The sequence below is a fragment of the Phacochoerus africanus genome, chromosome 3 (genome assembly GCF_016906955.1).
Source record: "Phacochoerus africanus isolate WHEZ1 chromosome 3, ROS_Pafr_v1, whole genome shotgun sequence".
Taxonomy (NCBI): Eukaryota; Metazoa; Chordata; class Mammalia; order Artiodactyla; family Suidae; genus Phacochoerus; species Phacochoerus africanus.
In genome coordinates, this window is record NC_062546.1 from 140,897,925 (window position 1) to 140,925,709 (window position 27,785).

The following is a 27,785-nucleotide window of genomic DNA, read 5'->3' on the forward strand; positions in this document are numbered from 1 at the left end:
GATCCAAGTTTGAGGTGGTTTGTAGGCAACAAAAGCTAATGGATGGAACAAGACTATTCCTCCCTAAAGCACTGATCTTTTTGGACTTTAGTCAGATAGTCCTCACCTGAACACATAGCTGAAATGGAGCCCCTCATTGGGAATTAAGTAACCTCCATATCTGTAGGAAGCAGAGTTAGCAACAAACACGATGCTATGGGAAAAACCAAAGCAGAATCCATAAACATTGGCTTTGCGGATGGCTGTCTTGTATGGCTTCTCCAGTTCAGACTCAAATGCTTCAATAAACTGCTTCTCCTTTCCAATTCCAGCAACAGTGCGGATATTACTAAGGGCTTCATTAGTAATCTGAAGAATGAAAAAGAGTTTTAGAAACATAAGGGCAGAGATAACTGCTTTCATGCCATGTTCAATGGTTACACGGATTAGATCTGGTGCAAGTGGGAGTTCCCATTGTGGCTCAGTGGAAATGAGTCTGACTAGCATCCATGAGGATGCAGGTTCAATCCCTGGACTTGCTCAGTGGGTTAAGGATCCGGCATTGCCGTGAGCTATGATGTAGGTAGAAGATGCGGCTCGGATCCTGCTTTGCTGTGGCTGTGGTGTAGGCCAGCAGCTACAGCTCGATTCTACCCCTAGCCTGGGGACCTCCATATACCATGGGTGTGGCCCTAAAAAAAAAAAAAAAAAGATCTGATGCAAATGGAAAAACAAAGAAGTTGCTGGAGATCAACTCAACTGGACCCTGAGATATCTTATCAGTTAAACTCAAGTTCTACTGATACTGATATGGCTTTGTTACCTCTACTTATTGAGGAAGAGGGATGGCACACATGGTGAGCCTTAAATGCTTTTTAGCTTCTTTGTCAATTCATTTGAAATGTCTAAGATGGTATCTTTAGATGTGTCTGAGACAAAAGATTGCTTAATTTTTGATAAATTTTTTGATAAATTTAATGATATAAATTTAAAATATTAGATTCTATTTCTTAAAAAATTAATCTGGAAGTTCTCTTGCAGCTCAGCAGGTTAAGGATCCAGTGTTGTCACTGCAGCAGCTCGGGCTGCTACTGTGGCATGGATTCAAACCCATACCTGGGGAATGGCCAAAAAAGAAAAAAAAAATTAATCTGACCAAGTATTATGTAAGACAAGTTAAAATTGAGTATAAAGTTTATCTTTTAGTCTATACTATGAGTTTGTTTCAATTTACACTCTAGGGTAAATCATCCTTATTTCTGAAGCAGGATCCTATCCTTAAAGGTACAAAGTGAACGACTTTCCACCATTGGCATACAAAATCCTTTTGGCTTCTACCTACTTGGGCAGTGTTCACATTCCTTCTTTAGAAAGACAACACCTAGTTTCTAGTAAATTTGTTAAAAAGTTAGGGTATGTATACGTGTGTGTGCCTGATTTCTTGTCCCTGATAAATGTCTACGTCGCCATTTCTTCATTTACCCCAATAACCAGATTTATTAGAATATACCTTTCTTAGTGCATCACTAAACCCTAACTGTATTCAAGACCTAAATTATATCATCTCAAGGTTCTCTTTGACGTGCTTCTCTAGACACTTGCCATAGATCTAGCAGACATGAAAGCAGGTGTGGAAGTTAAAAGTGTGTGCCATTAAAAAGATAACCCTTCTCTGTGTGGGTGGCATGACCTGGAGAAATGATTAACCTGACAAAAATAGACAGGAAAGTGAACCATCTTTTCGTGAAAAACGAGACTACTACACCAAATTGGGATGTGGAAAGATGAACTCTGAGAGGAACTTGAACATGTAACCCTCAATGTTTGCCATACTATTTTTCCACGCCTGCTCAATCTCATAGCATCAGAGGCATATATGAAAAAGGCTAATGGGAAGTTGTAATCATGAATGTCTGTAGACTAACAGCTTTCTTGAGTCTGTTTGTACTACTCATTCTTAGTGGTTTGACAGCTACTCAGCCATAAGCAGTCTGAAAAATGGATCCATGAGATTACCTGTGCGGCGACCTCTAGAGCTTGCTTGTCATGAGTGGCAAATCCCATCAACATTCTGGTCTGTATAGCTCCCGATAAAGCCAAGAAGGGGAAGAAGCACACTATGACCAGGCTTAGCTTCCAGCTAAAGAAGAAGGCAATGATCATGGCCACAGCGATGTTAGTGAAGGAATTGACTATCATTCCGATTTGAGGGCCGGCAGCCTGCAAACCAAAAGCAGTCAACCAATCTCAGACACATAGTCTCTGACCAAACATCATTATTTGAAAAGGCAATTTTATAACAAAAAGGCTTTTAAAATTTATTATGATAAAATATACCTAACACAATATCTCTCATCTTAGCCATTCCTAAGCATACGATTCAGTGGCAATAAATACCTTCGCTAGGAGTTCCCGTCATGGCTCAGCAGAAACGAATCCGACTAGGAACCATGAGGTGGCAGGTTCGATCCCTGGCCTTGCTCAGTGGGTTAAGGATCCGGCGTTGCCATGAGTTGTGGTGTAGGTCACAGACGCAGCTCGGATCTGGCGTTGCTGTGGCTCCGACGTAGGCTGGCAGCTACAGCTCAGATTGGACCCCTAGCCTGGGAACCTCCATATGCGGCAGGTGTGGCCCTAATAGGACAAAAGACAAAACAAAAACAAAAACAAAAACAAAAAGCCCTTCATGGAATCATCACATTTATTCCCAAAACATTTTCATCAACACTAACAAAAATTCTATACCCATTAAATATTAACGCCCCTTCCTCCCTCTCCCTAGCCCCTGTTAACCTCTAATTTCTGTCTCTATGAATTTGCCTATTCTAGGTGCCACGTATAAGTGGAATCGTACAATATTTATCCATCTGTGTCTAAGCTTATTTTACTAAGCATAAGGTTTTCAAAGTCTATCCATGTTACAGCAGGTCTCAACATTTTATTTATTTATTTATTTATTTATTTATTTATTTATTATTTTGCTTTTTAGGGGCCTCATCCTCAGCACACAGAAGTTCCTAGACTAGAGGTCCAATCGGAGCTACAGCTGCTGGCCTACGCCACAGCCACAGCAACTTGGGATCCAAGCCATGTCTGTGACCTACACCACAGCTCATGGCAACGCTGGATCCTTAACCGCTGAACGAGGCCAGGGATCGAAACTGTGTCCTCATGGATGGTAGTCAGATTCGTTCCCCACTGAGCCATGACAGGAATGCCCAAAATTTCATATATCTTAAAGCTGACTGATATTCCACTATGTGTGCATGCCATATTTTGTTTACCCATTGATCTGCTGATGAACACTTGGATAGTTTTCCGGTTGGTGAATACCTGGGTTGTTTTCACCTTTTGGCCATCATGAAAAATGGTGCTATGAAAATGGATATCTATTTGTGTCCCTGTTTTCAATTCTTTTTGGATATAAACCTAGGAGGGGAATGTCTGGTCATATGGTAGTTCTATGTTTAAAAGGGAAGGATCTTTTAAATAATGAGCTGCCCTAATGCATTTGAAAGCCAGATTAATAAAAGTCCATTTTATTCACAGCTTCTTGGGAGCTCATTTATTGACTAATCTCATTTCATGGGTGTCAGAGCTAGAACCATCAGTGTGAGATTAATTCTAGTGATAATGAGTAACCTATAAAGCTCCTTGCAGATTGAAGGTTGCAAAAATAGAAGAAATGAGATTATGGCCTCTTTATTTAATCTAAAGCCAAGAGTAAGGTGAACTAGACACTAGAATACTCAGATGATGAGAATAAAACTGATACAAACTTTCTTTAAGCAGTAAGAAATGCATATTAAAAATCTTTCAAAATGATTATACATTTTGATCCAGTGATTACATTTTGAGAACTAAAAAAATAGTCAAGGGTATGCCAAGCTTGATGTAAAATGATATAAATTGCTTATAAGAAGGGGGGAAAAAACAGAGAAAAAAAATCTAAATGGGGAATTCTTAAAAAAAATGATGATACACTAAAATGATGAATTATGCAATAATTTAAAAATTCATTGTAAAAGAATATATAAGGACCAAAATATGATCACATCATATTGTTTCAGGAGTAAAAACAAAGATTAGAAAATAAATGTAGAGTGTGGCTTAAAGTCTGTGAGGAAATACATGTATACAAAGAAAAGGCCTAGAATAATTAAAATGAAAACTTCACAGGGATTTTCCTCTCAGTAAGATGTTTTAATGCTCCTTCAAAATTCTCCATACCATTGTCCATATTGCTGGTTGAAATGACAGAGGTCGAGATATATGGTAGAACACGATCAATCCAGCAAGTTTTTTCTTCCAAGAACCTTACAGACAAACCATGACTTTTCTTTTTCCTCTTTTTCTTATTTGCATAGAAAGTGGTGGAGGTGTTGGGAGGCAAACTGAACTCTCATCCTTTTAATCCAAATGCCTGGTTCTACGAAGGTATTGCCTCCTCTTGTACACGTGTGTAAGTCCCCTGAACAAGGCTGCAGGTTCTGGGATTTAGAAGCTACAGCTTAGTCTCCCTTCTTCAGAAAGGCAGCCCTTTGAATAATTTGTCAGGATTCTAAACAGCAGTCATTTACAGCTTTCCCTCAGTTTCAGGCTCCACTGTCACAATAGCATCTCTTTTCCCAAAACTGACTACACTCCAGTCACTTGTAGAAGGAGGCTTTTCTCCTCACACTCTTTGCTTTTGCCCTCTGGGGGCGCTATTATGTCTCCTGAAATCTGAGCCTCTGAGGCTAAAAAGAACAATCTGAGAAAGGAGTCTTGGGAACGTTCTTCTCAATTGCTAGGCTCAGAGGAAATCCAAAACCCAAACAGACTTTCATTCATGCCAGAACACTGATTCTGGGAAGTGCCTCAAAGATACTATGCTTTAGTGGCTGTTTGTTAGCTTCAAAAATGGGTGGATATCTGGCTCTGGGGTATCCCAATCCTGTGAGTTCCCATTCCACAGAAAAATATGGAGGTGATTATCAGAAGACGCAAAGGAAAGAAAGTCTACTCCAGTTACTACATCCCTGGTTTCCCCCCACATCTTACCCCTTGAACTTGAGAAGCATCTGTAGCAAGCCTTGTTGTCAGTGCTCCAGGGCTATTTCTGAGGTCATCAAACCAGCCAATCTCTTGCCCTAACATTGCTCTGAAACCCAATTTACGTAGCCTTTTTGTGAGGAGTTCCCCGGATTTAGCAAAAGCATATCCCTAAAACATAAAGGAGTCTTGAGTGATATTTTAACATGAAAACAGGGAAAACAGCTAAATCACTTAATGAAAAATAAAATTCCTTACCTGCAGAAATTGAGTGCAAAAAGATACACAGCCTATTGCTACAAAGAGCAGGCACACACCATGGATCTGTGATCTTTGTTCTTCTTTATCAAGAAGTGAAAAAGTCTTTGCAAGATAGGAAGCAAGAAAATAACTATTATTACAAACAATAGCAAAAGAAATCAATTCAAATATGGTTAAAAGAAATTTCTCTTAAGCATTGGGTTAAGAACCGCTTAATTTTAAACATTTTCAAGCACTAGAAATTAAACCAAAGATAACAATGAATATATGTACTTTAATTCTCTGTGAGGAAGAAGGCTGGGGAATGAAAACCAGTGGTTATGATTTATAGAATTTCTGTCTTGTTTCTTTGCCTGATGTAGGCAATTGTGTTCGCTTTTCTTTGCTACAGATGAAAAATATGATGAAATGCCTCAAATTCTTTATGTAATCAGGCAAGGAAAAAAGGAAAGGAAGAAGGAAAGAAAGGAGGAAGAAAAAAGGGGGAGAAAATATTTAAGAATCTAAAAATATTATTCTGGGACAAAACTCAAAGCATTACTATGATCTATGTTTTTCCCAAATAATAGTTGCAATAAAGATGGTTTTCCCACTCAGATACCTTGCCTATTATTAGCCTTATAGACTATCTATGTATATATACAAAAACTAGCATCATTAGAAAAAACTAGCTATCAAGGAATAGACTAAAATTGGCTTAGAAGAGAACGATTTCCATCTGAGGCTGAAGTTGTTGCCTCTAAGTTATCAGAAGCTGAAAACATTCCCCTCAAAAAAAGATGGAAATTGTGAATTTTTTTTCAGTCTGTAATAAGTGGTAAACTATACTCATAAGTATATTCTGAACTGACAAACACATGCTCAAGTAACTGATTTCCCCAAGCTGTCATAATGGGAAAATGGAAAGAACAGCTTCACATTCTAATGACATCGCCCTATAGTGAATTAGGTTTTAGGTACAACAAAACCTGCCTAATCAGACTAAGTGAGGGAACGGTGAGAATTCAGGAAAACTGATCATTAGAGAGCTGCACAATAAATCCTTATTTATTGCTCTGCATCAATTTGAGTAACTAGAACAATGCCAGCAAGCAGTGGCTCAGAGGAAACCATTTATTCAATAAATATTTATCGACTGCCCACTAGATGCCAAATAAATCTCCTGAAAACAATGTGTGCTCTTTCATCACAAGTCCTTTTTTGTAAAGCAGAAGTAACCTGTTGAAATGATCGTAAGTTCCAAAGTGGGGGAGAGGGATTCTAGATTAATGAGATGTACTGTTTCTAGGTTAGATCTTCCAGAGCCTTTGTGGTTCTTAATAATAAAAAATGCATTCATTCTTAGTGAATGGAGTGGGTTCAGAAGACACCATAGTCATTCATCCCAGCATAGAATAACTCATATAACTTTAGGTTTACAAATATAAGGATTTAGAGACATATTTCAGTTTCCTTTTAAAAATCACTACACAAATCGGCCCAAACCCCAAACTGTGATGCCACAATTCTCATTCCTCCCTAAGGTCACCCACAGTCATGAGTTATAACACTTCAGATTATCCAGTTTTAACCCTTATTTTATTTTTTAACTTTATTTTATTTACTTATTTAGATTTAGCTTATTAGGGCCACACCTGCAGCATACAGAAGTTACCAGGATAGGGGTCGAATCAGAGCTACAGATGCTGGCCTACACCCCAGCCACAGCAACACCCAATCCGAGCCAAGTCTGTAACCCATGCCACAGCTCCCAGCAACGCCGGATCCTCAACCCACTGAGCGAAGCCAGGGATTGAACTCGCGTCCTCATGGATACTGGTTGGGTTTGTTACCACTGAGGCACAATGGGAACTCCTTAACTCTTATTTTATAGATGGAAAACTAAAGCCCACAAGTCCTTTGTCCCAGTTCATTTGGCCAGGTTACTATTAGATAAGGAAATGCCTGTTTTCCAGATTCCCATGTTTTCCTTCTGGGCATGCTCTCTTGGCTCTTGATATTTCCTATCTTCTCAATGTTAAAAAAAAAAAAAAAAAAAGAATATTTGGCTAATATTAAACACCGGATTGGTCATCATCTATCTGTGATCTTTTCCCGAAAACACTCTACTTCATGAGTTCTTTGTGTATTCTTACTGAGATGCAACCCAAAGTATTCCCCATTCGTAGGCTCCTCTATTCCCAGACTAACTGTAGTTCTAGCACACATCTGGTGAAGCTAAGTTTGTTTAAAGAGAAAATGGGAGTTGACATTTTACCTCGGTGGGTTAAGAACCCAGTATAGTGTCTGTGAGGATGTGGGTTCAATCCCTGGCCTTGCTCAGTGGGTTAAGGCTCCGCATTGCCGTGAGCTGTGGTGTAGGTCACAGACATAGCTCGGATCCCATGTTGCTGTGGCTGTGGTGTAGGCCAGGGAATCCAGCTCCAATTCAGCCCCTAGCCTGGGAACTTCCATATGCTGCAGGTGAAAAGAAAAGAGAGAGAGAGAAAAAATGAATATTCATTATTCTTTCTATTTACCAAAGACACAAATGTGTTACTTAACCTACCTCAACTCAAATGAGCATTTCCTTGAATTAGGATTCTTAAAACAACCCAGTGAGGTAGAATTTCTTGCCCCATATTATAAATGAGGAAACTAGGATCCAGCCAGGAGAAGCCACTTGCCCAAAAGCAAACAGAGAGGACAGAGCAGAGTTGTGGCAAACCCAGGGCTGGCTGATGCCAACGTCCATGCTTTCCCCAGCATCCTGCATCTAAATTGCTGTGCTTGGAACACTTGGCACCTTTTCTATGTCAAATAGACCCAGGGAAATTGAATCAGAGAAATGATGCCTTACATGTACATTGAAACTTCGCTAGATTAGCAACCAGGTTCCTAACGCCCAATCGTTAGCTGGGTCCTTGTTCCAAACTGTGGTCTCAATACCAAGAGTGAATATTGTGCCCTTTAGATATGTCAGAATGAAAATAGCGCAATTAAAAACAGGCTATTATCTGACTCATGATTATACCCTATGAGATGAAAGCATCATGAACCTACTGATGAATGTATGGTAATTATGCTGAGACACACAAAAAACAACCTTCTTTATCAAAGAAGAAAAACAGTAAAGCTTTATTCTCTTAGCAAATACAACCCTGTGAGAACATGAATAATGAGCTGACTTTGAATTTTGGATTTCACCGAGATCTTGCTATTCCGGTCCTTTGATTTTTTTTTTTTTTTTTTTTTTGGCTTTCTAGGACCACACCATGGCATATGGAGGTTCCCAGGCTAGACATCGAATCAGAGCTGTAGCCGCTGGCCTACGCCACAGCCACAGCAACTCAGGATCCAAGCTGCGTCTGTAAACTACACCACAGCTCTTGGCAATCCTAGATCCTTAACCCACTGAGCGAGGCCAGGGATCAAACCCTTGTCCTCAAGGATACTAGTGAGGTTTGATAACCACTGAGCCATGACAGGAAGATGTGGTCCTTGGTTCTTCACTCAGTTGCCCAGGCTGGGGTTTTTGCTGTGATCACAGAAGAAGAATCAGCGAGAATATTCTTACCGCCAATAACCAAGTGGATGTTCTCAGAGGGCAGGGGTTAGAACTGATTCATCACATTTTTTTCTGGCTTGGCCATTTCATAGACCACTAGAGCTGGAAGCTATCTTACAGATTATCTTTGCAAACCTTCCTTTTATTGATAAGAAACTGAGGCCCAGAAAAGTTTCAAAAACAAAAAAAAAATTCTCCTGATGGGGAACCCAGGACTCTTCCCAAAGCAGTTCATATACAGGGTTTGGGTGAAGTCAAGTGAGTACCTTTCTTAGTCTGCATTTATACGAAAGAGAGAGATGATTGGCAAAGAAGCTAACATCCTGGATTTATTTTAAAGCAAATATTTTGGGGGAGTTCCCATTGTGGAATAGCGGGAACAAATCCTGCTAGTATCCATGAGGATGTGGGTTTGATTCCTGGCCTCGGACAGTGGATCGGGCATCCAGCGTTGTTGTGGCAGTGATGTAGGCTGGCAGCTGTAGCTCCGGTTTGACCCCTGCCTGGGGACCTCCATATGCCATGGGTGCAGCCCTAAAAAGCAATATAAAAATAAAAATTAAAAAAAATAAAGCAAATATTGTGGGCATAGTCTTGGGTCTTTACAGATTCAGTGCCATCCCCTACCCCCTCTATGTCTACATCATTGCTCAGTGAGGGGCATTTGCAGCCTCTCCCTAGTAGAATGTCAGCTTTAAAAGATCAGGGAGGGGAGTTCCCATCGTGGTGCAGTGGTTAACGAATCCAACTAGGAACCATGAGGTTGTGGGTTTGATCCCTGGCCTTATTCAGTGGGTTAAGGATCTGGTGTTGCTGTGAGCTGTGGTGTAGGTTGCAGACATGGCTCTGATCCCGACTTGCTGTGGCTACAGCTCCGATTAGACCCCTAGCCTGGGAACCTCCATATACTGTGGGTGTGGCCCTAGAAAAGGCAAAAAGACAAAAAAAAAAAAGATCAGGGAGGGCTCTGGTTTTGTTGGTCCTCACTCTACTCCTAATACCAGCAACAGCACCTAGCAAACAATAAGTGATCAATAAATATTTGGTGAATTATGGATGGATTTCTTTGGTTTAAGGTCTGTCTTCATAGTCAGAGAAACTCCACTATGGAAGGAATCCTGACTGACTGCATTCCCAAGTCCCAAGTCTGGGGAGATAAGAAATAGCTGTTGAGTGAATGAAAGAACATTTCTATTATATTTAGTATATTGTACTTAATAGATATTAAGTAATATAAATGAATTAAGATATTTTCAGCATAATCAGAAATCCCATTTACCAGGGTTGATCCCTGTAGTTCCAGTTTCCTATCTTTCTGATGATTTCCTCACTTACCACAAGGGGGCAGTGTGAAAACTGAAGTGGTGGCTGAGGCCCTCCCTATTGGATTGATTTAATTTTGTTTGGGGACTCCACAGGTCTTTCTTTTTCTTTCTTTCTTTCTTTTTTTTTTCCGTCTTTTTAGGGCCACACCCATGGCACTTGGAGGTTTCCAGGCTAAGGGTCCAATCAGCTACAGCTGCCGGCCTATGCCACAGCCACAGCAACTCAGGATCTGAGCTGTGTCTTCGACCTACACCACAGCTGACGGCAATGCCAGATCCCTGACCCACTGAGCCAGGAATTGAACCTGCATCCTCGTGAATACTAGTCAGATTTGTTTCCGCTGCACCACGAAGGAAACTCCCTCTACAGGTCTTTCTATACAACTCAGACCTGCAGGGACAATTTTCTGGTCAAGATCTCTGCCACAGAGAGGGCAAGAGGAAAAAAAAAGTAGAGAAGGAAAGTAAAACTTGGGACTCCTACAAATCCTTTAGGCTAGGCTTCGGAAAAGGTAGTTCTAGTCCTCACCCCATCACCTAATGTGATCCTGTGTTACTGTGAGCAAATTAATAAAGTTCTCTAGATTCTAGATTTTCCTCCTGGTTGAATTCATAGGATTTGAATGTGTGTGTGTGTACACTTCAACTAATAAAATGTGATAGCATTTTGATAACTAATTTTACAATGATACGTTTATGTCGGAACTTGTCTCTGCAGTCACACTGCCTGGCTTTGAATCCCAGATCCACTGCTTGCTCCCCTACGTTCTTTATGAGTTGGTTTTCTCCTTTATAACACAGGAACAATAAGACTACCTACCACACTGGCTATTAGGAAAGTTTAGTGAACTGTAATATGTACAGTTTTAGATAGTGCCTAATTAATGTCTGTAGTTGTTACATTATTTTACTATAGCAACGAAGTCAGATGGAGAATATAAAAACTCCTAGGAGGTAAAAAGCTAAAATAAGCTTTTTTTTTTCTTTTAATCCATGCCTTATTTTACTTCTTTCTTTTCCTGTTTTCTCCCCACCTTCCCATTTCAATGGTGCAACCAGCAGAAGAGCAAAGCATTGCACAATATGCCCTGGCACCTGCTATTGTAGGTCAAAGCTTGTACCACCACTGTTCAGCAAGATCAAAATGGTCCCCAAATCCTTTTCTATTATTCAGCGAACCTGCTTTGCATTCTGATTTGGTTTGCATATGGGTAAACTGCCCTTTTTAACACGAAATTTGTAGTCATAGTGCCATTTTTTACAGGCACGATGACTATTGAAGAGTGCTGCCAGCCCAAATGAGAGATGCAGCTTCACCTTCTTACCTTGTATGATGGAGACTCAAGACTTTTTTTTTTTTTTGCTTTTTTGTTTTTTTTAGGGCCACACCTGTGGCTTATGGAGGTTCCCAGGCTAGGGGTCAAATTGGAGCTACAGCTGCTAGCCTATACCACGGCCACAGCAACACAGGATCTGAGCCGCATCTGCAACCTACACGGCAGCTCATGGCAATGCCAGATCCTTAACCCCCTGAGCAAGGCCAGGGATCAAACCCACATCCTCATGGATACTAGTCGGATTCATTTCTGCTGCACATTGGGAATTCCGACTTGAGACATTTTTAATCCTTTAGAGACCAGAGGAGAAAAGAGCTTTAAATAAAGCTCTTAAAAAAAGGGCTAATACATTACAACAAAGAGCCAACCTATCAAAAATATCAGGATCTACTGATAGACAAACAAAAAGCATGAGGAGAATAAAGCTAGTCCAGCTGCTTGCTTACCCCAAGAATCTGGCTGAATAAAAAGGCATAGAAGGGGGTGACAGTCCCGTTGACAGCCGCACCCACACCCCCTACCAGCATGTAGGGCCATTCTGGAGCATTGACTTTCAGAATCCTCTTAACTGGGGCAGGTTCAATTTCTTCTTCCTCAGGAATGTTCTTGTCCTTGAGGGAAGAGGAGCATTGCATTAACCTTCTGAATGTTTCCATATACTCTTTTGTTAACCTCAGACCTTTGGCATTCACGGATTTGAGTCATGGTTTGATTGGTTATGAGTGACCTCAAAGATCTATAAGACGTAGTGATTTGCATTTTGTGAGAAATAGTTCTGAATCGCTTGCGACCACCTGCGACTTGGATGGGATGGATCTTAGAGTGTCTGCTCATCTGCAGGTGAACTTGTGGTTCTCATTTCCCAAGTACAGAGGTATTGACTCCTGGGGAGCAATAAATACATTGTCTCTGTAAGAAAAATAACCCAATTAAAAAAATTTTTTTTTGTGCTACAGTGAAGTTTACATATTAGAGGACCTGTGAAATGTCCAAGATGTGTCCTTCATAAATGTCAAAGTTCCATAATCTAGTAAATGGCTAAAGCTCTAAGCCAGGCCAGTGTATCTAAGCAAGGCAAATAAATTTTAAAATGTATTAAGTGGTATCAATGGTTGTCAATTGCATGTTTTCTGTGGGTTTTCCTTAATTAGTGCCCAGAAGTAAATGATAATCTATTTGGATTTCAAAATTCTGTATTTTCTTTACAAAGAATAAAAATTGTTTCAAACTTTCCCTATTCTGATCTCTTTAGTTGCCATTAAAGTATCAGAGCTAGCAAATTTTTATCCTCTAGAGGACAAATATTATATTCAGAACCTTATCATTTTTACCATCAGAATAGCCCAATTTTAAAGACCCTTAGCAGTACATGATCTCCAAAACTCCTTCCAGAATTAAATGTCTGAGATTCTATGATTGTACACTTTGAAAGTGTCCACTGTGCTATATCATCTAGAGGCATTAAACTCCAACATTAACTAACTGCTAACCCCATCAGTAAGTTAGCTATGATGAAGTGATGGGTTTCTAATATTTGACCTTGACTCAATCTCATACATATTCCACCTTATTTTTTAGTTTCCCTGAAAAAGAGGCCTTACACAGCAGAGACTGGAACTTCCAGCCTGCAGGTTTTCCCTAATCCAAAACTTAATTTAATCAGCATTATCACTAAGATCTGACTCCATACATGCTACCCAAGAGCATAGCTTGGAGAGAAAGAAAAAGCAGGCTATAGTCTTAGCTCTATCACCAAATATGAGATACTCAGACACTCCACACTGATAGCTTGGAAGCACAGACATTGGAAACGATCTAAGTTTTCAGAGTCAAAACTCTAAGTAAACCTTTTCCTTTGCAACATAAGGTAGAACATCTCCCAGTTTAACAGAAGGTGAGGTTAGAGCTTCATCAACATGAGAAGGAAAAAATAAAGGATTTCTCCAATGCTTGACCTTGCAGAATTTTGTTAACTATAAAAATACTTTAAAATTTACTTAGGATTAGAGTAACCCAAATATTTAAAATACTTTAAAATTTACTTGGATTGGAAAGTCCAATGATTACATTTTATTAACTCTGATTCTGTTGTTTCCTTTAAAGAAATATTTTGCTTTTTAAATCAATAAGACTCCAATATAATTATCATACAAATGAGATGAATTGATATAAGCATAAGACCATTTCCTCTTGGAGCTTTAACAAAATCACATTGGTGTCCCCGTCAATTATTTCCTTTCTTTCTTTTCTTCCCTTAACCAGAGAGAGAATATAAAGTGAATATTCTAAAAATTACTCAAGTTTACATTTAATTGAGTTTAATTTTTTCCATTCTAATTGTCATTGCTGATGAATAGAACATTATATGGAGAATTTTTATTTTTCTAAAACTAATCTCTATATTTGATTTAGGTTTCCTTGTATTTAAATAACTCCCTTCTGAGTTTCCTCTGCCTCATAAGAACTCTGGGAACCCGAGCTCCAGGGAATCTGATTGTTCTCTGCAAGGATGCTGAGCCATTTACCAGCTCCGATAGTAACAACAACAAAATCGGATTTTCCTTTCCTTCTTTCCTAATTCTCTTGCTTTTATTGTCAAATATTTACCCAGAAACTAGGGGGAAAATTAAAATGCAAAGATTGAATATACTTGGTGCTGTTTGAAATAACAACATAGTGTTCAGTTCTTTCTCCCTTAAAGCTTATTAGACTTATTATAATAATGCAATAACTTGTAGTTATGAATGGCAGCCCCATGGACATAAATGAAGAACCTATTTCTAGAACTAGAAGAGATATTGAGTCCTTAGTGGCAAGATGCAGTAAGCAGCCATGCTTGCTGAGTATGTCTCTCTCACTGGATTCATCCTGCTGCTCCTGAGACAAAGTGGTCTTCTATGAAGTTTATTTAAACCAACTCTATTAGATATTGGGACTTCTACTTATTCATTATTAATATTCTGAAACCAAAAGAGAGCCTTAATAATCCTTCCATCATAGTCATAAGATCAATCAGCAGTAGCACTTTATTCCAAATTTGGCCTTGTGAATCAATGCTTATAATTACTTCCAAGCAGATCCTCATACTGAATTTTTTAAAAGACAGTTTGAAATTACATCATGCATAATGGATGTGCTTGTAATTAAAACATTCTCTGACTCATTTGCTTTGATAAATCTTGTGGTTTGTTGTTACTTTATTATAGAAATTCAATTTTTCATCCTAGTTTTAAAAATCTCTTGATGTCCTACTAGGTACAGCTCTATAAATAAACAGAAAAATGAAAGAGTCTGTAGCTTGTGACTGGGTTGGAACAGGACTCAACTGGCTCCAAGTTTAAATATGTCAAATGAACAGAAATGTTTGCTAGGTCACCTGGTAACCAGATAAGGGAGCTTCCGCGTAGGTATGACAAAGCAATTCTTAAGACAAAGCAAAGTGCCCAAGTTGATACAAACACAAATAATAGTCACTAACTTTAAAAGCTTATAATTTAGTAACAGGCTAGGACAATACAACGTGAAATAAGGCTCAATGAGAAAACTGCCATGAAAAGATTCAAATGAAGACTAATGGAGGGGGAGTGCTCCTCATGGCTTAGTGGTTAATGAACCTGACTAGTATCCACGAGGACACGGGTTCCATCCCTGGCCTTGATCAGTGGGTTAAGGATCCAGCCTTGCATGAGCTGTGGTGTACATCGCAGATAGGGCTCAGATCCCATGTTGCCGTGATCTGTGGTGTAGGTTGGCAGCTACAGCTCTGATTCGACCCCCAGCCTGGGAACTTCCATACACTGTGTGTGTGACCCTAAAAAAACAAACGAACAAACAAACAAAATGAGTAATGGGGGGATGGAAAATGAGAGTATCAGGACTGAGGAATGAAGTTGAGTGAATAAGAAAAGCTTTCGGGAGGAGGGTTGGTCACAATGGAAGTCAGACTGTGACCACAACAGCCTGGATGCTGGCATCCTGATGAAGAAAGTTTCATCCTCTTACATATGATGATTCTTCTCATACTTTTTTTCCCCTCTTTTGCTGGCCATCCCTGTGGCACATGGAAGTTTCTGGGCCAGGGATGGAATCCAAGCCTATCTCTTTCATTCTTATGTTGTTTCGAATGTTTAAATTAATGGTGTTGGGAGTTCCCGTTGTGGCTCAGTGGTTTACGAATCTGACTAGCATCTGTGGGGATGCAGGTTCCATCCCTGGCCTTGCTCAGTGGGTTAAGGATCTGGCATTGCCGTGAGCTGTGGTGTGGGTTGCAGACTCAGCTCGGATCCTGAGTTGGTGTGGCTGTGGTGCAGGCTGGCAGCTATAGCTCCGATTTGACCCCTAGCCTGGGATCCTCCATATGCCATGGGTATGGCCCTAAAAAAATAAATAAATGAATTAATTGATGGTGTTAATTTTAAATGCACCCTAAAACAATGGTTATCAAATTGTATGAAGTAAACAAATGTCCATGAAAATTAATCCGTCCAGATTAATTTAAACTTTGTGAGAATTTGGTATCAAATATTTCAGTTGACCAAACACTTTTGCCAAGGTTATTATCATTTCAAGAGATTTAAAATTTTGGGAAACAATGTTTCAGATATTTTTAAAAACTTTAAAAGGGTACCTATATAATCAAATAACCTACTGAATACATGTAATTTGTCCGTGTTTATTAGAATGGTTCAACTAGGAATTCCCGTCATGGCGCAGTGGTTAACGAATCCGACTAGGAACCATGAGGTTGTGGGTTCAATCCCTGGCCTTGCTCAGTGGGTTAAGGATCCGGCATTGCCGTGAGCTGTGGTGTAGGTTGCAGACAGAGCTTGGATCCTGCATTGCTGTGGCTCTGGCGTAAGCTGGCAGCTACAGCTCCGATTCGACCCCTAGCCTGGGAACCTCCATATGCCGCCGGAGTGGCCCAAGAAATGGCAAAAAGACAAAAAAAAAATAGTTCAACTAGGAGCTATCAATTAATCCTTAATAGTTCAGTTTTCATTACCATGTTTTCTTTTCTTTTCTTTTCTTTTTTTTTTGTCTTTTTAGGGCCACACCCACGGCATATGGACATTCCCAGCCTAGGGCTTGAATCAGAGCTGCAGATGCTAGTCTATACCACAGCCACACCAACACCAGATTCAAGCCATGTTTGGGACCTACACCACAGATCTCTGCAACTCTGGATGTTTAATCCACTGAGGGAGGCCAGGGATGGAGCCATGTCCTCCTGGATCCTAGTTGGGTTCATTACTGCTGAGCCACAAGGGGAACTCCCATTACCATGTATTCTTAAAACAATTTAATTTGTATTTCTTTTAAAATACTGCATGAAACATTATGTAACATTTAGAGTTTCTATCATGTCCTAATGGTTTCTCCCATTTAGTCTGACTTAGTGAAACGATACTAGATAAAGGCCTCGGAAACTCCTATTCTAGACTTAAAGCCCATACAATGGTCCCAGGAGAGACTTTCCCCTCCTCCATCCCCACCCCCACCCCAAGCAATTGGTGCCTGACCTTTCTGTCCTCTTCATAAGCAGACTTATGATCTACACCTGCTAATGGAGGTTCATGTCTCAGGTAAGAAAGCTGAGACCTGGATCGTTGCCGGATGGAAGCTCTGTAAATAAACAGAAAGATGAATTAGTCTGTAGCTGATGGGCAGGTTAGAACAGGACTCCACTGGTTCCAAGTTTACATCACTCATGTCAAACGAACAAAAAACATTTGCTAGGTCACATGGCAACCAAATAAGGGAGCTTCCTGATTAGGTTTGATGGAGCTATTTTTTGGGCAAAGCCAATCAGTTTGATTGCTGTGGTCTCCAAGCTACAGTCTGATTCAGAGGATACCCCAAGAAGGGAGAAAGAGAGAGGGGCAAAGTTGTTCCACTCGTCCACCAAAAAAGCTCCAAGACTTTATGTAACATATAGAGTTTCCATCAGGTCCTAATGGATTCTACCACTTAGTTCTCCCATTCCAAACCCCCATGGGGTTTATAGCTAATTGCTATAATGGCCATGGTCCATCACTGTTACATCCCTTCCAGTTGTAGGTGGTAGTTTTGTTTCTTATTTCTCCTTCTCTTTCTCTCTCTCCAGATGATTGCTTTAGCATAATGCCACCTGGAAACAAATAGACCAGTGGGAGGAAACAGCACTCCTGAGGAGATTTTCTCCAGGCTATGTACTACCCTTAGGGACAGATTTAATTAACAAATCTCTTATAATTTAGCTCAATGTATACATTCATTCATTTAATAGAAGCTTATAGGACACTTACAACATGCAAACAAATACCAGATGCTGTGGGGGATACAAAGACTGTTCAATTACAAAATTTTTCCCTCCAGCAGCTTAAAATCTTACAGCAATGCAGGTGCCCAGACCTGATACAAGGAAAAATGTGGAAAGTGCTACAAAACAGTTTTAAATAAAGAGTAAGGTTTTTTGTTTGTTTGTTTGTTTGTTTTGTCTTTCTGCCTTTTCTTGAGCCGCTCCCATGGCATATGGAGGTTCCCAGGCTAGGGGTCTAATCAGAGCTGCAGCCACCAGCCTATGCCACAGCCACAGCCATGAAGGATCCAAGCTGCGTCTGCAACCCACACCACAGCTCGCGGCAATGCCAGATCCTTAACCCACTGAGGGAGGCCAGGGATTGAACCCTCAACCTCATGGTTCTTAGTCGGATTCGTTAACTACTGCACCACGACGGGAACTCCAAGAGTACGGAAATTTAAAGGAGAATATATATCAAGTATTACCATGAAAGGCTTTTTCACGAGGAGGTGGCTAAGGTGGGATCTGGGTATCTGCAGGGTAGAAGGAAGAGCTTTGCTGATTGATAAAACAGTATAAAGAGATATGGGGACAGAGTTACTGGCTTTACACACTTAGTATAGGGCAGGTACAGGAAGTGAGGGATTGAGGCTGCTTTGTTTTTCCACTGAAATTTCTGGGAAGGAGACTTCCACTCTCCTCTAGGTTAAACTTGAAGGTATGTAACACTGGAAGCTGTTGGCAAGTATGTTGAGACCCTCAAGGAAAGATGCTTACTGAAAAAGAAGCCAACACTGAAAAAAAGTAGAGCCAAGAAGGGAAACAAGAGAAACTGTATGTATGTTGGACAAATCCTCAAAGCTGCAGCACTGCCTGAAGCCAAGACATCCTTGGACAATTTAGTTCTGTAAACTTATTCTTTCTCTTTAAAGGGTAAGGGCTTAGGCTTTTAGACCTTGGCAAATAGACTCTGAAGTGATGGAGGCAATCCTGAAGAGCTGAGAGGGTGGAAGTTACATTATCAAAGCACTTAATCTGAAGAAATAGGATGTAAAGAGAGAGAACAGAGAGGAGGAGATCTGAGTCAGTGGTTCTGGTGTGCTCCAGAAGGAGATATTCCCAAGTCTCCATCATCTGTATCCAGGTGAAGTTGGATTAAAACAAATACCAAGGTGGTGCCCGCCTATGGTAGATGCTCATCCAGCCTCCTTGAGAAGCCAGCAACACATCAACTTCATGACTCTAATTTGTTCCCACGTTCTGCGGATGGCACGGCCATCCTCTTAGTCACCCGGGTTCAACAAGGTGCATTTACGTCAAGGCTTCCCTCCTCCGTACTCTTGCCCACTCAAACCCTTGCCAAATGGCATTATGATCAAGCATGAAACCACACCTTATCCTGACTCCCTGCTACCAAATTGACCTTGGGACACACCCACTCCCTTCCCACTGGGCCTGAAATTCTGCAGCAATAGAATTACTTAAGTTAGGTAACAGATCAAGATGTCATCTCCCTAAGGTGTGAGAAATAGAAATGTGTCAGCTGGAGAGCAGAGTACATGACAGGGCTGAGACCTAAGGTTATGGGACTAAAGAGAAACTCAGGGGGAAAAAAAAAAGAAAGAAAGAAAACAAAGGAACTCAGAGCATTGGGCACCAAGGCAGAAGTACACGGAGAGGGAGAGGGCATCAAAATATAGTTCATTTCCAGTTCTAGGCACAGAAGACCTAGATCTTTGTCCCCTCAAATTTATCCTACATTAACCTTATGTTTCTTAAATCCCTTTCCCTTTTCCACTTCCCCACACCATTCCAGCTGACTAGGATAAGCCATCCCAATGAGGCCATGAGCAGAAAGGATGCTAGGCAGGTGTCCAGCTGGGTCTCTGGTCTTCTGCAAGTTAAAAGTCTCTCATACCCTTTTGCAGAAGCCTGCAACACCTACCACTCCCTCAGAAGCTGCATACCACTTCTCATCACAAATAAAAACAGCTAATTTGGGAATATATGCCTCTCTCTCCCAACATTATTATTTTGGAAATTAATTACTGTCATCCATTAAATTGTTCTTCAACCAAGATGTATTACTAAAGAGAGATTTAGCCATCAGAAAGACTGAAGCCAATAAGATGCAAATTAACATTTCAATTAGTCATTTAAAAAAATCTGTCAGCATACACAATATTTTTAACAGACTCTCTTACTCAAACTTATAAGTCTTTGCAGGAAGTTAATGGCTACTTTCTGTGTATAGGCTGTATTTCTGGCTTCTCATCCTCATCGCCAAAATGTAGAATTTGTGGGAACTAACATCCAAATAGAAAACTGTATATTAAAAATGGTTATCTGCTCCTAACAGTAAACTGTAAGTAAAGTACATAGAATGGAAAAATATTGTTCACCTGAAAAATTAAGAAAATATTTATTTTCTTGTTGACCATTTCCTCTTTGCAAACTTTAACTAATGAGCAAAAGAGATGCCTGGTCATTCTGTGTATTTAAGAAGTTAGTTGGTATCTTCATGGTTAAAATGGCATGGTTAAACAGAATGCCAGATGTTGATAAACATTGCCTAATAATTTTGGCGATTTTCATAGCTTTTACTTTATAGAGAAACTTGAAGGTATTGCTTTATTACTTTCCAAATTCAAAAAGTCAGTAAAACTGACATTTCTTGAAATTTTTCTGAATAGACTTGCTCTTAAGAGAAAAAAATTTAAGAACTCAAGCATAAGCTCAGTGAGCTATTCTTTTTTTTTCTTTTTTTTTTTTGGCTTTTTGTCTTTTTGCCTTTTCTAGGGCCGATCCCACGGCATATGGAGATTCCCAGGCTAGAGGTCTAATTGGAGCTCCACCGGCCTAAGCCAGAGCCACAGTTATGCCGGATCCAAGCCACATCTGTGACCTACATCACAGCTCATGGCAATGCCAGATCCTTAACCCACTGAGCAAGGGCAGGGATCGAACCCGCAACCTCATGGTTCCTAGTCGGATTCGTTAACCACTGAGCCACGATGGGAACTCCAGTGAGCTATTCTTTAAATATTAAAAATAAATACATCTGTGTTTGAACTACTAGAAGTTGTTACCTGAATATTGTATTCTGAGCCTCTTTAACCATTTTTCAATAAACAATATCTATCTTGAATGAGCAAATCCCAAACTACAGCCTTTATTCAAAGCACAGCCTTGAATTAAATGTCCTAGAAACTCTAAGGGCCATGGTAGAGAAATGCATTGTCAGTCTGCCAACTAAAAAGAGTCTCCTACCTTAAGAAAAAAAGATTTTAAATAACATTTTCACAAATACAGGCAAATACTCCTGGGCAGAATTCTTCTTAATTTATAGACATGTAAAAGTAAAGGGACTAATTAAAGGGACTATTTTTTTGAAACCCTTAAACCAGAAGGGAAGACTAAATTTATAGTCTTGCCATAGTATATTCTAAAAATATGCTTTGGAAGTCAATACCCATATATTGATCCAGGAAAAAAAAATAGTTCATGTTTAGGAAAATTCTTTTTAAACGTTAGACAACACATCTCTTTTTCATCTAGTTAAAGAATAATTTGACTTTAGATGGGTAACTCTGGGAGCAGAAATATTTGTAATTCAATTGCAGCTCTAGTAGGTTAAAGAATGGAGCTAAAGGCATGAATTTGACCTCCATTTAAGACGGTGCTTCACAGGCAAGAAAATAGACTCGTGGTTGCCAAGGAGGAGAGGGGTGGGGGAGGGAATGGATTGGGAGTTTGGGATTTGGGGGTTAGCAGGTGCAAACTTTTATATAGAGAATGGATAAACAACAAAGTCCAATTGTATAGCACAGGGAACTATATTCAATATCCTATAATAAATATAATGGAAAATAATATGAAAAGTATTTTCTTTTTCTTTTTTCTTTTCTTTTTTTTTGTGTGTGTGTTTTTGCCTTTTCTAGGGCCGCTCCTGTGGCACATGGAGCTTCCCAAGCTAGGGGTCTAATTGGAGCTATAGCCACTGGCCTATGCCAGAGTCACAGCAACACCAGATCCGAGCTGTGTTTGCAACCTACTCCACAGCTCACGGCAACGCCAGATCCTTAACCCACTGAGCAAGGCCAGGGATCGAACCCACAACCTCATGGTTCCTAGTCAGAGTCATTAAACAAAGCGCCATGATGGGAACTCCGAAAAGTATTTTCTTAAAAAAAAGACAGTACTTCATACCAGAGTTAATTTTGGGAGATAAAACTGAAACAGATTTTTTTTTTAAATCCCCTTTCTAAGCTGAGTAAACAACATTTTAACTACAGAGCATCTTATCATGACTCCTGTTTTCAATAAAATGAGAAGCCAAATTTAAACAAACAAACGAACAAAACCCTTGTGAATTGGAGACAGAAATGTCAATACAGCATCTAAGGGTTCATTTCTATGTTTACACTACACACAGACCTGGGGCTGTGCTTATCGGCTCTCCTAGTGGTACCTGAGATATTGCCTGAGGATCAGAGCTGCAGAGAGCTTCTCAGAACATTTGAAAACTAGAAACTCTGCCTCATGGTTTAAACTTACCTTAAGCTAGCCTGGTAGCTCCCTCTGCTAAAGGACTGTTTTCTCTCAAGTAAGTCATCTTCAGTTTCATCGTTTCCTATTCAACACAACATGAGTGATTCCTTAGTGTATACAATAAGCAGAACCATATCAGAATAAAATTATTTATCTATTTGCCTAGCACCTCATTACTGCGTTTGACGCCAAAACATTCTATTAACTTCATTGCAATAAATAAAACTTAGCACTTTCCCAGCACATTCTAACCAAAAAAAATTTTTTTAAACACTCAGCAAGATTGAATCTTTTGAACTATATGATAGCCTACATAGTATCACCACAGAAATAGAGTTCCTATAGCCATAGCTGATATGAATCACAAAAAAAAAAAATGAGACGCCTACTAGATGAGGCAAAAAAATAGACTCACCAGATTTTTTTTAAAAGTCTTTTCAGAATAAATCACATGCATTAAATATATACAGTCATTATACTCAATGGTGTTCACAAATCCAGAAGTGATAAAGTATAGAAAGTGTGGAATGGTTGGTTAACCTAGGTTGGAGTAAACCACCACATCTAAAAATTCAGATTGAAAAGGAGCAGGGAGGAGTTCCTGTCGTGGCGCAGTGGTTAACGAATCCGACTAAGAATCATGAGGTTGCAGGTTCAGTCCCTGGCCTTGCTCAGTGGGTTAAGGATGTGGCATTGCCGTGAGCTGTGGTGTAGGTTGCAGACGAGGCTCGGATCCCGCGTTGCTGTGGCTCTGGTGTGGGCCGGTAGCTACAGCTCCGATTCAACCCCTAGCCTGGGAACCTCCACATGCCGAGGGAGTGGCCCAAGAAATGGCAAAAAAAAGACAAAAAAAAAAAAAGGAGCAGGGACGCCAGGACCTGAAGTGTACTTTCACTATGTACCTTAGTGAAAATAAGCATAAAACTTTTTAGTCATTGGTTAATTTGCTCAATCAATAAGAGAGCACCTACTGAGTGCAGGATACTCTAGGAAGACTCTCCTGTTTGCAAAGTGTGAGGCACAGCGCGGGGTGGGGTGGGGGGAATGGTGCGGGGGAGGTGGGGGGAGATGGAATTGAAAGTTCTCCCACAGATGACCTGGGTTTTAGCTCTATGAAGATCAGCACCTAAACCTCCTGAGCATCTGTTCTTTCCTTTATCATTTATATAATGTCTCTCAGGGTTCTGGGGAAAACAAGTAAGACAGTATATATTAAAATGCATAGAAAACATTATATGTCTAACTATTTCATATAATGTACAAGCATAATGGAAAAAACACTTGCCTTTTATGTCTTTTTCTTTAAAGTCTTGATCTCCTTGACTTTGCAAAGTCATTAGAGTGAAGTAAACTCCTTTCCTTTCCAATAGTTCTTCATGGGTGCCTCTTTCCACTACTGTACCGTGTTCGAAACCAATAATGACATCTGCAGCTCTGACCGTGGATAGGCGATGCGCAATGGAAATGATTGTGTGCCCGTGTTGAATCTGTAAGCATGTACAGGGCACCATTAAGAGAGGCTGTAAGAGTAGACGATGACATTTGGCAGGCTCAGAATCCAAAAGTAAGGCAAACCCTCAGTCCCTAGGAACATCCTTTAATGGACTGTGCAGAAATGCCAGCCTACTTAGAAAATGCCCGCAGCCTTTCCTGTGGCTAAAAATCACCATCCCATGTTGGTCCTATGCTGCTATCAATCAACAGCTAAAGACCAAAATGGAAATTTCTAAAATCACATATTATAAGTTAGACTTAACAAGATTATAAATTTCACATCTTCAGCTTTCGGAAGTAGATCATAATGTCTCCATTTAACTGTGAGGAACATCACGGTCAGCCCATATTTTCCAAACCATCAGATACACTGGCCCACGTGGTCCTTCTCTGTCTCTGTCTCTCTGTCCTCTCTCCATAGCTGCCTTTCCTACAGCTGCACAAGAATTGCCACACGGACCTATGAAAGAAATTCAGACTTTCAACAAACCTTACTCAGGGCCTCTTGTACCATGGCTTCACTCTCGTTGTCCAGCGCTGAAGTAGCCATGTCCAAAAGCAGAATCTTTGGGTTTCGGACCAGAGCTCTAGCAATGGCTATTCTTTGTTTCTGCCCGCCACTCATCTGGCTTCCTCCTTCTCCAACAAGAGTGTCGAATTGCTAGGAAGAAGGGGACAGTGGTAATGAAAGGGAAGAATGTGATGTTCCTGCCAGATCCATTTGAGAGTCTTTCTAGCTTCCTCCTCAAGCATGAATTTTCACAGGTTCACCTTTCACTGAAAAAAATACCCTTTTCTGAAACAGCTTATTGTCTAATCAATATTTGCGTATAAATTCAAATATTGATTTATTCTTTCCAGATCACAGGGCTGTTAAAATGTTTCTCTTTAGCTCCACTTCAAATAAAATGTTTTCACCACAGTAAAAGTTGATCAAGGTCTTGTAAATCCATTTTAGAGGATTAAAGCATGTATCGAATCCTTCTCTCTTTTCTTTGGCTAGACGACACAGCAAAACACAGGGCTAAAGCTCTCTATACATTATAAATGAAAAATCAAAGTAATTTTAAATCTCTACCATAGACAGCAAATATTTACCATGTATCTTGCATGTCTGGTGTTAAATTGGAATCGCACAATGAGGTGCTGATGTCAGACTCTTCTCTTGCTTACTATTAGCCAACGTGAGTCAAGTACCTACCATGTCGAAAGCATGGATCTGAGATCTTTACAGATATTGTCTCACAGAGGCCCCATGAGGTAGGTACTGTTGTTCTCCTCAACTGATGGATAAGGGAATGCTGGGGTCTGAGGGGGCAAAGTAACTTGCACAAGTTCATAAAGCTTGCAAGTGGATAAGCTGCAATGTGTATGGAGGCAGCCTGATTCTAAAGCTTTATAATTTTTAACCACTAGACTATGTCATACTCATAGCTGCAATCCTATTCAGAAAGGAATTTTTTTTTTTTTTTTGGCTTTTTAGGGCTTGCCATGGCACACAGAAGCTTCCAGGCTAGGGGTCAAATTGGAGCAACAGCTGCCAGCCTAACCACAGCCACAGCAATGCCAGATCTTTGCCATATCTGCAACCTATGCCACAGCTCACAGCAATGCCAGATCCTCAACCCACCAAGCAAGGCCAGAGATAGAACCCACGTTCTCATGGATACTAGTTGGATTCTTAACCCACTGAGCCACAAGAGGAACTCCAAACGGGTCTTTAGGAAGGCTGAATGGAAAGCATTTAGAGCATGGAGGCTGGAGCCAGACCACCTGGATATGAACCTTGTCTCTCCTGCCTTGAGCAAGTGATTTGACCCCTCAGAACCTCAATTCTCCATCTGTAGGTGGATATGATAATAGTAGTTGCCTGACATTATGGTTGTGAGAGTTAAATAAATTACTAGGTATAAATTGCTTAGAATAGTGCCTAGTATGTATATGAGATAACCAGTAATAGTAACAATCCTTTGACTTAGAGGACCACTGGCCACAAAATCCATAAAAGTATAATATTAGGGAGTTGGTTTTTGTCATTGTCATTGTATGAAATGAAGATAAATGAGGAAATTTTGAACATGTGAGATACAGTACTGAGAACACAATATCAGCTGCCCAAGCACAAGAAAAATTAAAGAACCATGACAATGGTAGACATCAAAAGAGCATTTGCAGGTTACCACCACATGATACATTTATTATGTGTTTAGACAAATGCTTAGTAGACAGAATAAGGAAACTGTATCTATGTCAAAGGGAGCTTTGAAAAGAAAGATCTCAAGTTTGGTAGATTTTTAATAACAAATAACAAAGTATTCTCAGACAAAGAGGGGAAACTCAAGATGCATTTCCAGGCATACAATTAAAACATGACATTAAGAATTTAATAATATATGATTCCAATGAAAACAAAGGCATATTACTGTGTAATTTCTTTTCCTTCTATGACTTTTTGGTTTCCCTTTGGAATGCAAAGCTAGGGGTACCTGGGGCAGGTCCATGATGAAGTTGTAGGCATTGGCTTCCTTGGCAGCCCTGACTATATCTTCCATCGTTGCATCACTTCTGCCATAGCGAATATTCTCTGCAATGGTGGTGGAAAACAGAACAGGCTCTTGCTCCACTATGCCAATCTGAGCTCTAAGCCACTGAATGTTAAGAGAGCGAATGTCATGGCCATCCAAGGTCACCTAGAGAACAAGAATACAACATGACTTCTCTTGGATTCCTTCAGGGTTCTGAATCATATATCTATGTTGTACTTGACCTATGAGAAGAAAAAAATAGAGACTGACAAGACTGTAATAGAAACAATTCTTCTTATAATGTGGCTGTTAATATAAGGATGACAATATAAATTGAAATCAAGTATAGCTTTAGGACAATTTATTGTAGAAACACAGTTGATATAAAGATCACTTAATTAAAACCATTGGCCCAGCAATAGAAAACTTTGTAATTCTTCAATAAAGAGTAAGTCACTATACTTTGAATACTTTTATCTTTTGACTTAAGATCAAAATGAACTTCAAAAGACACAATGAAAATGAGCAATGATTCCTATTTTGTGTATATGTTTTAGAGCAAAATCATACTTTCTGGCCATATTTATCAAATGACACTTTGCTATTCAAAAACAATTGAAACTGTAATTGGAATAAGCAAGTAAATATTACTATTAGCAAAAATGTGAAAAGTTTACATCAAGAAATCATGGTTTCTACATTTTCAGAGTGTAGCATGTAGCAAAGAACACCTAATCAGAGAATAAAATGTCTGTGAAAAAGGAAAACTCCGTTATGCATGCCATAACGTGACTGTAACAGTCCATGCATTACAGAGAACTCACTTCATTGAAGTCATTTACTATGCAGTCAAATGATCCTATCTCAAGGCATCAAAGAGATGTTGACAAGAATGATTTTAAGACAGAGTGGAAAGGGCATAACCTTTGGCATCCAACAGATCTGGGTTCAAATCTAGGGAAAATCTCAATCTCTTTCCCTTCTTCTCAATTGTAAAACAGGCATATTTATCTTTGGAGGTCATTGTAAAAGTACTTAATAATTTTTATGAAGTACTTGACATATACTATGTGATAAACAGCAATTATAATTTTTTTCATTTAGTCTATGTTTATAGTCAGATAAACACATGAAGAAAGAGACTACGTAGTTAGCAAAATTTTATGATTTTTTTTAACCTAACTTCTCAAAGCAATAGTCAAGAACTGTTCTCTGTTCATTCTGACCATGTAAGTTTCCTATATTTAGCATTTGGAGAACTTTGGGGAACGGTAATAATTTTGCTGCAATACAAAAAAAGAAACAGAAATGTTCCCTCACCAAAGAGGCCAGAATACCATTTTGAATGTATCTGCACATTCACTTACATCACTGCACAAATGGGCTGGTTATTCACTGAACACAGCCACCATGGAGGGAATTAGTCCAGGTGACACAGTAAAAAATTGTTAG

At 39.7% G+C, this 27,785-nt stretch overlaps 1 protein-coding gene across 1 annotated transcript in view; it reads right to left on the reverse strand.

The window, feature by feature from the left end:
• Positions 1-27,785, reverse strand: part of ABCB11 (ATP binding cassette subfamily B member 11) — a 71,865-nt gene that overhangs the window by 13,190 nt on the left and 30,890 nt on the right. Inside the window, exons 13-22 of the mRNA XM_047770443.1 lie at positions 26,295-26,498; positions 24,299-24,469; positions 23,600-23,801; positions 22,321-22,396; positions 17,003-17,105; positions 11,930-12,094; positions 5,272-5,376; positions 5,023-5,184; positions 1,996-2,199; positions 107-348 (exon numbers count right to left, since the gene is read on the reverse strand). Coding sequence (XP_047626399.1) covers positions 107-348; positions 1,996-2,199; positions 5,023-5,184; positions 5,272-5,376; positions 11,930-12,094; positions 17,003-17,105; positions 22,321-22,396; positions 23,600-23,801; positions 24,299-24,469; positions 26,295-26,498 — 1,634 coding nt within the window. The remainder of the gene's footprint in view (positions 1-106; positions 349-1,995; positions 2,200-5,022; positions 5,185-5,271; positions 5,377-11,929; positions 12,095-17,002; positions 17,106-22,320; positions 22,397-23,599; positions 23,802-24,298; positions 24,470-26,294; positions 26,499-27,785) is intronic.